This window comes from Leptonotus elevatus, chromosome 3, assembly GCF_054856555.1.
Source record: "Leptonotus elevatus isolate MCC_2025b chromosome 3, RoL_Lele_1.0, whole genome shotgun sequence".
Taxonomy (NCBI): domain Eukaryota; kingdom Metazoa; phylum Chordata; class Actinopteri; order Syngnathiformes; family Syngnathidae; genus Leptonotus; species Leptonotus elevatus.
In genome coordinates, this window is record NC_141241.1 from 18,372,204 (window position 1) to 18,384,960 (window position 12,757).

Here is a 12,757-nt window from a genome sequence, read left to right on the forward strand (position 1 = left end):
TGGAAGTCAATCTTGCAATCAGCGTGGCGTTTGAGGACGCTTAAGTTTGAGTTTAACCTTGTCGGACTTTTGGAAGGCACTTGTGAGCATCAGGCGCCGGCTTTTGGCAGCTGCGCAGGGAGCCTGGTGGGTCAGCTCTTCTCAGGGAGCTGCTGCTGCTGCTGCTGCTGCTGCTGCTCCACACTAATCTATTTGAAACCATCTGTGAAATGAGCAAGATTCCTTAAGTCCTTCACCTCCAAGGATTAAAACATCACTAAGGGGCTGTGCTGTTCGTACACACTCACTTTGTATACATGTGGAGGACACTTGGGATGAACTTGCGTCCTTTCATGTGCGCACATTGAACACGGAGGCGCAGGTGTGAATCAAGCAAAATGTATTGTTGTGCCTAAGAGGAAGTTTCGCCCTCCTTAGGCAGGTGTGAGGCATCCCCGCATCTCGTAACAAGTCAGCTGTTTTGGGAGGCCGTGTAATGCCACTGCCAAAGTCTGTACAATGAGGTAATGAGTCAAGCCTAATGAGAAAATCTGATAAATAGCAGCTGTTCTCAGGGAAATGGGGGCTGCCTGACAAATTTGCGGGGTGCGAGCGCTGTAGCGCCGAGCGCGTAAAATATGCCTGTTCTCATTCCGCGCCTCACTATTTGCTTATCAGACTGTAATCCTGCGACTTTGCAACGACACAGTTGTATTAACTCATTCACTGCCATAAATTCATTAAAAAAAAAAAAGATTATTAAAAAATTAGAGGTGACAGGCGATAATTTTTTTTAATCGTAATTAATCGCATGACTTTACTAGTTCTTAATCACAATTAATCACAAATTTTATGTCGGTTCTAAATGTACAATAAAAAAATTCTAGGTTTTCATACTCTTGTTAACAAAAGTGGGAAAAAATGTTGAACTAATAGAAATAGTAAAAATGAATTTTTGACGTTTATAGCCGTCAATGGCAGTGAATGAAAAAAAAAAGGATTGTTAAAAATTCAGGGTGTCAGGCGATTAATTTTTTTAATCGTAATTAATCGCATGACTTTACTAGTTTAATCACAATTAATCACAAATGTTACGTCGGTTCTAAATGTACAATAAAAAAATTCTAGGTTTTCATACTCTTGTTAACAAAAGTGGGAAAAATGTTAAACTAATAGAAATAGTAAAAATTAATTTTTGACGTTTATAGCCGTCAATGGCAGTGAATGAAAAAAAAAAGGATTGTTAAAAATTCAGGGTGTCAGGCGATTAATTTTTTTAATCGTAATTAATCGCATGACTTTACTAGTTTAATCACAATTAATCACAAATTTTACGTCGGTTCTAAATGTACAATAAAAAAATTCTAGGTTTTCATACTCTTGTTAACAAAAGTGGGAAAAAATGTTGAACTAATAGAAATAGTAAACATGAATTTTTGACGTTTATAGCCGTCAATGGCAGTGAATGAATAAAAAAAAAAGATTTGAAAGAATTTGGGGCGATTAATTTTTTTTATCGTAATTAATCACATGACTTTACTAGTTAAGTCACGATTAATGACATATTTTATATATGTTTAAATGTACAATAAAAAAAATCTAGGTTTTCATACTCCTGTTAACAAATGTGGAAAAAAAGTTAAACTAATAGAAAAAGTTCAAATGAATTTTGGACGTTTATAGCCGTCAATGGCAGTGAATGAGTTAATAATGATTGTACAGCCGTTATGTTGAGATTTTTCATGCTTAAAACAATCCACCGCTACTTGGACGTTCCACAAATGTCTACTGCAGCTGCACCGATGCTGGCCTTCATTTGCAGTAAGTAGTCCACTCGTGACAGTGGTTATTTGGATCTACCTTTGTGAATTCCGAAGTCGAAAATCAACGTTTATTTGAAATGAAGCACCACTCGCATCAAGATGGTCATTATGTGAAAGGCCGAGTGGGTGGACCGCCCACAATGGTTTGGATGGTAATGTGGCTGCACGCCAACCAGAGATGATGGACACACAAGTCTCAAGTTGACCTCAACCAACATGTTTGCGGTGGTGGGTGAGAATAAAATGCATATCGTCTGCCAAACAGCATAATTGCCAAATGTTTTATGTTTTCGTAAAACAAGAAAAACACAACAAATTCAACAAACAGGATAATTCCAGTTGCCTTGATAAAAAAAAAGAAAAAAAGAAATTTTGGCCATTTTTTGTTTGTTTTGATTTTAAATAGATATTGCCTCAGTAAATTAGAAATGTGACATAGGCAATTCCACATCTGGGCTAACAATTTTTAGATTTTAAATATTTATTTAGTAACTAATATGGACTTTTTGATTCTGATAATTGTCTGAATAAAATTCTAATAAATAATTAATTAACAAATATATACATGATATATAATGAATAATACAAGTTAAATTTTGGTGCTTTAATGCTTACAACAATATAAATCACAGGCAGAACATTTGACTGTTTTACGGTGCTTTGGAACTTTTCCTTTGTATTTGTTTAACTTTACTGAGATTTTTTTTTGGGGGGGGGGCATTTTTCAGGGGTGGTTTGAACTTTGTTGTCTTTGTCTTATGTTGTAATGTTTTACCGTAAACAAATCAATTAATAAATAAAATTGCCTTTTTTTTTCGTGATTTCAAAAGAGCTAATAACAGCCGATTAAATCAGCCAAATAATCGTCCAGGCTATACTTCTTCATTTCTTCTTTTTTTTCTTTTTTTTTTTACAAAAACCGACACAGTCAAGTAGAAATAAATGTTGTAAAGAAGACAGTGAGGTAGTCCAGTGTTTAAACAAAATGCCTCTTTAATGTGTAAGTGTCAACAGCAGTACAAAAGATGGAGTGATGTGAGAAGCTCTCTGCAACACAATTTTGTTCTCTTTTACACAAAGGGAGGAACTTCTTGAGGTAAATGAGAGTAGTAAACAGACCGCTAGCCAGCTTCCTGTTATATTATTACAATGGACTGACACATACAGAAATGCTATTACACCATCAAATATACCTCAACAGATTCTTGCCAAGATCATTTAGTTTTTTTATTTTTACACATTTCCGCGACGCACCCAAATATTTCGTTTCTTGATCGATGGTTTGTTTTAACTTGATATAGTAATACTACAAAAGCTTGGGAGATTGCGCAACACACGCACGCTCACACACACTCACACACACACACACACAGTCAAATGATTCACCTTAAGTTTAGCACACGTCAATACTGCACATGGAAACCAAAGAGCTGCTGGTGGACACTACGAAGCAAAACAAACAAACAACAGAAAACATTTTTGTTCTTTTGAGCAATATCACCTAGCAAATAATCTTTTTGTCATGTATAAAGAATGTGAACACAATGATGGCAACATTATTAAGTTGAATTAAAAACTTTACATTGGACTGTACAAGATATTATGATAAACTATTTACATATTCAGACATAAACTTTTTTTTTTAAGCAGCAACAGACACTATGTAATTCATTTTCTCTCTAATAACACCCAAACAATACTTTCCATTTGCCTACTGTAGGTACCTGCCAGGAAAAAAAGAAAAAAAAAGTATATTTATATATCTACGCAGACTGCCAGCCATTTAATAAAATCGAGGCTCAGGTGATGGAAGAGCCTGAAACAGTGTTGCTGGAGAAACAACTAGAAAGCAAAAGTACCTCAATGGAACAACACCTAACGTGATGTTGCCCTTCTGAACAGCAGCTAGTAAGTCAGTCCAGCATGTCAGTGAATTGTGCTGATTAAATTAACACACACAACATTCCCACCATATTCCTCACTCCAACAGAAGAAGAAGAAGAAAAAAAAAAAATCAAATTACAGTAAAAGGATTGAACCAGCATATGCGCTTTTTGTCCTTTAGTTGCTCATTCAAGCCATTTGCATGGAGGATTACGAAAAAACATGGATGGATAAGAAATGATTAATTACAAGTTTGAGCAGAAAAAAAAAACAATTGGCAAGAAGAGAACAGCGTTTTGCCACTAATAAATATATGCACATTCCCACTTTTCAAATGACAGAAAACAGCAAACGTGTTGAAAACAATCACACGTGTTCATGATGTCGATGCGTCACCATTTAGTGCTGTTTGGTTGGATCGTGATTATGAACAAATTCTTTTACAGCAAGTGCTTCTTGTTGAAGTCAATACCCTACTATTACTCGACTAGAAGAGCAAATACAGTGGTGCCTTGAGATACAAGTTTTCATTCTGACGTTTATTTTTTTATCTTGACCGGTTAGCAACAATCGCGGCTATCCTTAAAAACTGCTGCTTGTTGCCACCACGCAACAGTTTGCCAGATATAATTTGTCAAAAAGTAGCTTCAAGCTGTTTAATGCCACTCTCGGTTGGAGTTTACTGTCAAAATAAACAAAACAATGAGAAATGCAATCATATATCTAAAACAACCGCACGATGTTGCCTTTTGCTAGCTTAATGCTAGAACGCAGCACAAAACAGCATTGACAGTACGGTGCCATCCGCATTGTTTTGTCCCACTTTCTTCGTGTTGGTGCCGATTTTTTAGAACAGCCACCAATCCAATTGTTTGGACCATGTGTATGTCAATCACACAGTTCTCATAACGATTCATACAACTAATATGTAAACATCTAATCGCTAACAGGCTTGTTTTTGTCTTAGGAAATGTAGTCCTGCTAACCGAATGCTGTGGTCGCCGTCAGACCCAATGAATTAAAGTTGAGCTTTTCTGCCACCACAGTGACTATAGCGAATGCATTTGTTATAAATCATTTCTATTGAGATTGCAGTGTCTCAGTTTTTAGTTTTGAAAATCTGGTCACAATGTACAAACATCCTATTTAAGTATGCTATTTTTTTTAATAAAGTACAATAATATAAAGTATTTTTTTCGTACACTTTTACTGGTTTTGGGGGGTTCTTGGAACGGATTAATGGCATTTCCATTCATTTCAGTAGCGTAAGATGATTTGAGAGAGTGTCTTAAATGATGGAATGAATTAAAATAACATATCTCAAGGCTCCATTGTAGCTTGTTTTGATTGATTGATTTGACTTATTCCAGGGATGATTATCAAAAGTCAGCCGGATAAGTGTAATTCAGCATCTTCTCAAGGTACAATGGCATTTTTTTTTAAACATAGTAAGATGAAAGAAATCAAATAGATTAGCCACATACATAACTTATTTACTAAATAATCAAATAAAAATAGATTTCTTATATATGTACAATAAAATCTAAATGAGATGGTGAATTTTCAAACTCCCAATTCATCAAGCTTTTTTTTTTTTTGTCATTCTGGTTTTCTGATTGTCCTTTTGTTGTTTTACTGACAATTCTGGTAGCTAATAATAAATACAACAATAGATTCATACACAAAACGTATGTGTTTCCTGGCTAAAGGAAGCCTGCTGTCAATTTTTTAAGTTTCTCCTCAGCAAAGTGTTCATCCATCACATGTGTCTTTGCATAAATAAACTAAACAGACAAAAAAAAAATCTGGCAACTGTGAGAGCAAACCCACTTGAGTCCATCTGGGGACTTTAGTTAATTCATGGTGTTTTTTTTAGTTTTTTTTTAATCCTCAAACAGATTCACATTAATCAGAATTGATCAAAAATACAATTTATATCCAGTGCTTCAAACACTTCTGAAACAGCGTCTCCTTTAAGAGTTCGTCTTATTGTTTTTTTTTTGTCTTTTCGCCACATGAGCAGAGTCAAGTTTCAGTCCGTTGTAGGTGTAGCCCCCACTGAACGTGCGAGGCATGGTCATATGGACGATATTTACAATCACATACAAATTCAGTCTAACCACCAGCAGACAGGAGGAACACAAGTTGTCAGGAGATCCACTCTTTCTTTAAAGTGTGTGTTGTAGCTTAATCAATTCCAAACAGAAGGACAATAAATAGAAATCATTCGTGCGACACGCAAGACGGATGCGTCCCAAAATGGGATGAAGTGATACAAACGCAGCGGAGATCCAGTGATCGGCCGGCGGGATCGAAAATGGACGGATTCAAGGGCAAGCGGGGGGAATGACCCAAGTCATGCATTAATAATGGCGCATTTCACATGATATCCAGTCGTCAGTCATTTTAATAATCCCCCACAGCTTGATGTACTTGTTCCATCTGCTCGCCAGCGCCTGGCGACGGGGCCGCCGCGCGAGCCCCGTCGAGGCCTCGCTTCCAGCACTTTGATGGAGGGACGCGCACCTTCGCGCCTATTGTTGGCCTTGTGTGTTCTCTCCGAGCCAGATGGCGCCCCCTGTGGGCTCAGGCTACTCTGGGCAGGGGTCAAGGCAGGGCGTCGGGGGGGGGCGGGATCGGGGAGGGGGGAGCCACTTAAACCTTGTGTCCTATCAAGAGGATCTAGGTCTCAAAATGGAGGCTTTGACTGCTCAAGGAGCTTTATCGAGCCAAGGAGGTCACTTGTTAGCTTTTAGACTAGAGGTGTCCAAAAATGAAAAAGTACAATTGGCATGGCCCGTGTCGTTCCTACATTGCTTCAGAATAAAGCTTGTCTAGATTTGAAAAAAAATAAAATTTGAGCATTTTGACAGATTTTTTCAAGATCCATAGAACATTGTGTTATATGATTATATATACACGCCGTACCTACCAAATTAAATATTATCTCTTATTTCGCCAAGAAAAAAAGTTAGATTATTTTTTTCCATTCTTTAGTAACACTGTCGTCATTAAATACATAAACAGCCAATTCCCTGCCGCTCACATTGTAAAAAGTGGTCTGACGAGTACACTCGTCGATGGCAGTGAATGAGTTAAAATAGTAACAACATTCTTGTGAATGATTTTTAAAACTGCCAAAGTGTATAAAAAGGCTTTAAAATCGTGAAACGTGATGCTGTGGGCGTGTCCGCTGAATGTGAGTGCCTTGCTCAACTGTGATCTGTCAATCAAATATCTCTAGTACTGGAAAATTGAGTTAAAATGATGCTTAAAAACTTCAGTGGCTGGACTATAACCCACCGGATTATTGCGGGGGGTTTCCACGCCGTGACAACGAGGCGCTCTAAAACAGGCATGCTAGGCTAGTAGCCCGAAAGCCCCGGTCCACACACTGGCGGTCAAGTTGGACTTTTTTTGTTTTTTAATTTCCCCCAGAAATGAAGTCCTCTACAGTGGCCACGTCAGTGGCCTATCAGAAGACAAGATGCATTTTTGGGGTGTAGACATAGCTAGCTAACGAGCTACATGCCTGGAGAAACCGCTTGAGTTCTTATGTAGTGGGGGAGGGGTATTTCGTTTTGAGTTCTGCTTTTTACATTTAGTTTTTATTTGTATTTAGTTTTCAGGGTGGTTCTGTTAGTTTTTATTTGTTTCAGTTATTTAAGAATGCTTCGTTTTAGTTTAGTTTTAGTTAGTTTCAGTATTAGTTTCGTTTTGTTTTTTTTAACTTGTGCACATTATTTAATGAACACCACGGTAACATGAAAAAAGTACCTAATTTCACACCTAGCGTTGCATTTCGGATGAGTTAAATGAAAAAGCGACCTCATCTGAAAGTACTTTTCTATTGGCTGCTGCTAGATGACATCACTTCTGTGATACACTTTCAAATGTCCTTATTCCAATTAAATAAATATACTTAAAATCACATTTAAAATAATTCGTAAAGGCTCATGCATTAAATTAATTACCAAAGGCTAAAATGAAGGAACTATAGTTATAGTTAGTTTTAGTTAAACATAACAAATAGTTTCAGTTAGTTTGGGTTTTTTTTTAAAGCATTTTTGTTTTTATTTTATTTCATTGACAAAAAAAAAATCTTTTTTCTTTTAGTGCTAGTTTTTACAAAAATAAGATTGCTCCTGCCAGTACAGAAGTGTGCCACTTGACAGCGTTTTAGCTACAGCCACCAAAAAAAACAATAAAACTAAAATGTTAGAAAGCAGTTTAACGCTATCGCTCTGAAATGGAGGATTACATCGTTCTCAGTGTTAGCACATAATGAGTAATTATCATCAAATATGTACAATAAGTGTAGACTGAAATTTCCGAATGGACTCAGATTGTGTTCTGTATGAAGCCCTTGGGGAGAGGGGGGGGGGGGGGGGGTTGGACACCCCTAGCATAAACAAAAAAATGTCCTTGTTGAGATGTAGTGTAAAAGGGAACACGATGAGAATAAGTGCACTTGTCCAATGTTTTCGGTTGTCTATTGTACAAATGTCCTCACGTCTCAAGACTGCGCCAGTAATCAAGTCATTGCGTCGACCCAACGACTGTGCTCCGCTTTAAGACTTCTTAGTGTCCGTTTTAAGATTTACAATGTCGAAAATGAATTAAAAAAAAAAGTTGAGGAGCTAAGACTTTAAACTTGCCCTTGAATTGGGGCTAAAACGTTTAAGAGAATGTTGTGTGGCTACACAATTTGAGATTGTAATGCCTCCAAAGCTGCCTTTCGCTGCTCTTCCAATCCGGCGGATTGGCGGCCCGTTGGCCCTGCAGCCTTCTGGCCTGATTACAATCACTAAGATTAACAAATTGCTGACGGGGAATGGCGAGTAGAACTGGGAAAGAGCGAGTGGAGATGCGGTACTGCTTTGTTCTGAGTCGATTGGGCTAAAGGTTCGGTTCATGATTAGGAGAATCTGTTCTCCACTTCCTGACTCGTATTTGTATAGATAATGACTCGTCACCGATTTAACCTTAGAAATGACTTGAATGGCACTCATGCATTGCCTCGGGAGTTTGATAGCATACAGTATATTGTACCGATACTGGTAGATTTTGGAATCATGTGACCTTTCGTACTGGTGACGTCGCCATGATGGTCAGACACATTCACAAGCTGTTGGCTGGCACACAATACCTGAGTGAGACACGTTTGTCATGTCCTGAAATGGTTCCGAAACAAGGTCAATAACCGTAAGAATGAGCAAATGTTTGATTTCAAGATCTGTATGTTCTAGGTCACAGCCATTTTGTTTTTCATGCCCATGATCACAATGGCATGAGGAAATGATGAAAAAAAACAATATATAGCTACACACACACACGAAAAAACGCTTAAGACCAAATAGCTTTTTTTTGGAGGGGGGGGGGGTTACCGAAGCCACATGTGCATGCTGGCTTGCATGATGTTTTCGTCCTCCTTGTCAACACTTTCAAACCTCGGTGGTGCCGCCTTAACACTTGCCGCTGGGCGTCCATTAGTTGGCGCTGACCGGCTCTTGCGTGTCGTTTTCACTACTGTAGTCTGATTTGGGCTCGTCCTCAAAGTCTTCGTACATGTCCATGTCCACTTCGCCGTTGACCGGCTGTCTGTTCTTAGCTATGTTGTTGGGCTCCAGCTTCATGTTGAAGGTGCTCTGAATGACGGGGATGGTCGGCTCGGGGCTCGCTGACGCGCTCGAGCACTCCGATGTCATTTGGGGCGAGGGCGTCGTCGTTGCCATGGTGATGGCCCCGGGGTAGACCATGCTGGCGCTTGTGGTGATGGGAATCTGTGGTGGTTGCCTGGATGATAAAGGGGGGCAGTATATTTGAATTTGAATCTATATCTAATATATATATATATATATAATATATATATATATATATATATATATATATATATATTAGGGGTGTGAATTGCATAGTACCTGGCGATTCGATCGGTATCACAATTCATAGGTCACGATTAATCCCGATACAAATCTATAAATTGATTATTGCGATTTTTTCTTCTTTTTTTGTTCTCAAATTTAGAAAATACTAATCAGTAAACTTGTACATGTACACTGTAAGATTTGTATGAAAATGTTTTTGTCTGAAACTTCAGGCTTATAACTGAGCTACTGCGTTTAACAAACAGTTTGCAGTCTGTTTCATGTTTGAACAGCCCTGAAATAAAATATTAAGGCTTAATGTTCCATTAATATCACATTATTCCACGCTTTAAGTGTGAACCCTAATTCTAAGTAAAACGTTTTGTTGGATATTTCCATAAAACATGTACGTTTAAAAATCAATTCGGCCGCATATAGAATCGATTCGAGAATTGTTCACTGTAAGATGGCGATATATTGCTGAATACATTTTTTAACACTCCTAATATATATATATATATATATATATATATATATATATATATATATATATATATATATATATACACACATATATATACATGGAGAAGTTTCAGAGGCGCCTAATGGTGATATTGATATCAATGGTGATATTGACTCGTCTCCTATTCCCCCGAATGACTGACAGCCAGGCCGCTTAAGAGCGTGACTGACATGGGAACACCTGGAGAAGAGTGTCGGTGCACACCACGCTCACTACATTCAAGTGCTGCCCGCCTGCAGGCTTCCCGAAGTCTATACTTACAGCTTTAATCGTGTAATAAGCTTTGCACTTCATGCCCCATTTGCAGGCTGCTATTGTTGAAAATGATTAAACCACTGCTATTGATTTAAACGCACGTGTGCAGTAAGGTTAAGTCAACACGTGCTTGTGGGAAATAGTGTTACATCATAAACAGCATTTATTGTTTTATGAGTCATTCCAGAAATGGAGGACATTTTTCCGAAGAACACATTTAGTTTTTATCAGACATATTTTAATAGCAGAAATTATGCTCTGAAGTTGTGTTTCTGATAAATGATATCATGCTAATTGCTTCTTCTGTTAGCTAGGAATAAGGCAAGTAATTTCTTCTATTTTTCATATTTTTTTCCAGCCATAACGGAGTGTGTCGCTCAAACCAACACAACACTGTTATTTGTACAATCAGGAAAATACATATAATATAAAACTTTTTTTTTTTTACATAGCTAAATTTGTTCTTGAGCAGTTAGCATAGCAGCTAAATCAGCTAGCATGTACTCTTGCAAGCAAAAAGTCTTGCCGAGCATTGATTTGCAACCCTGTTACTCTAATTAGATTATTACTAACTTAAATTAATATTCAAGCAAAATGTAACTCTCTTTATTTAATAGTTAATGGCTAGTTGAATGCTAGAAAATTTGTAGGCACCTGAGTATCTGTAAAAGGTTGGTTATTCGTAAAAGTAAACTTTTGTATTTTTATTTTTTATTTTTTTAAATGTGTATGTTTATGGGATAAAACTGAATGCAGACATTCCAAAAAAGGTAAAAATAAATCATGGACATACGTGTCTTTCACAGGACAGCGACAATATGTTAATTTATTACCCGTTTTCTTCAAAACATAGCAACAAATGATAAAATAGTTGTTGCTTGAAAAGCGTTGGTAGCCTTACCCCACAGTGAAGAACTGCCTCATCTCTTGTCGCCGTGAGCGCATCATCTGCTTGTATTCGCCGATGCGCAGCTTTTTGCCGTCGATGATGCAAGTCCTCTTAGGCCGGGGCTTGTACTTGTAGTTGGGGTACTTCTCTAAGTGGAGCTTACTCAGGCGGGCCTGCTCTTCATAGTACGGCTGCTTGTCCTGGTTGGACATGGACTTCCATCGGGAGCCTGCGTAGAAAAAATATGACGTTACATTACACAATACAGGAAGACAAGGATTACATTGAATATATCACAATGTCACTCAATTTGGAAACTGTGACGGAAGATATTTTCATGCAGAACAACATATTTTAAATTATTTCAAGCTTAAGTGGATTTATTTGGAAATAATAATGTATTCTGTCTGTTTCGATTCATGTTAACTTGTAGTCTTAGTCTGTTCATTAAATGTTGATCCTGTTTGGCCTACTACCTAAAGTGCACTTCAAGTTTCGGCTGCCTGTGTGATTGCATTTGACACCCTTTGCATAAAATAATTTGACTCCCATTCCTGTATTTGGTTTTGAGATTCCATGTACAATGTACTGTACTGTATTATTTTATGATCTATTTTAATCATTGAACCACAAAAACATGGTGTGATTGTCATCGAAGAAGCGGATTTCCACAAACACTGGAACTGGTTGAGATAATCGATTGCATTGATCGATTGCCTCATTCACTACCTGCAACTGTGCATTTCCCAAATGTACTTTTTATTGTGAAAATGCATACACATTTTTGATTGGCTGTTCCATCTGCTGACCCCCATTTACGTCATAGGAGCATGATTCCAGATTTCAGGTTGACCATTGGAATGCATTGTTTCACCTCAGACGTTCCAGCCTACTGTGTTGCCACCGCCTTTATTTGCAGTTTGAAAGCGCAAAACGTGTTTTCCATTCCACACTGTCTGAGTGGCTTTCACACTTGAGTGAGACAAGAGACATTCTCTGGTGTCAGACAGTAAGGAACAACAAGCCAGTGTAGAGAGGATATTTGATCTGTGTGAGGGCCTCCATGATAGCACTTTTCACAAATAGGATGGATGGACTACACTACAACGTTTATGCTAGCCACGGGCTTTAAACCACCTGTGTTCTTAGGTGATTTCTTTTTTTGCAGATACTAAAAAGCAATTTCTTTTTAGTGGATGCTCCATTTTTAATGCAATGTTTGGACTTCTGAACTTTTGTAGTTTCTTCTTTGGTGACTTGTGTTTTTGTGTGCAGTACCCTGTAAGGACATACCTAGAATCTTGCTTATATTGGAGTTATGCATGTCCGGGAAGGCCTGGAGGATCTTGCGCCGCTCATCTTTGGCCCACACCATGAACGCATTCATCGGCCTCTTAATGTGCGGCTCGTTGCTGTTCCTCCCTCTCGTCTCCCTGAAGACTCTCGCCTCGGCTGACCCAGCGCCTCCTGTTGGCCAAAGATAATATAGTCGCGGTTTATTAGCAATGCCATTGACTTGATGGGAACCTAGAGTGGT

At 38.1% G+C, this 12,757-nt stretch overlaps 1 protein-coding gene across 4 annotated transcripts in view; it reads right to left on the reverse strand.

The window, feature by feature from the left end:
- Nucleotides 1-2,789: 2,789 nt before the first annotated feature.
- Nucleotides 2,790-12,757, reverse strand: part of sox6 (SRY-box transcription factor 6) — a 158,724-nt gene continuing 148,756 nt past the window's right edge. For all 4 annotated transcript variants that reach the window (XM_086071359.1, XM_086071361.1, XM_086071360.1 and 1 more), the window contains 3 exons: nt 12,514-12,687; nt 11,233-11,449; nt 2,790-9,482 (listed from right to left, as the gene is read on the reverse strand). In XM_086071359.1, the coding sequence (XP_085927485.1) occupies nt 9,176-9,482; nt 11,233-11,449; nt 12,514-12,687 (698 nt within the window). In that variant the 3' untranslated portion in view covers nt 2,790-9,175. The remainder of the gene's footprint in view (nt 9,483-11,232; nt 11,450-12,513; nt 12,688-12,757) is intronic.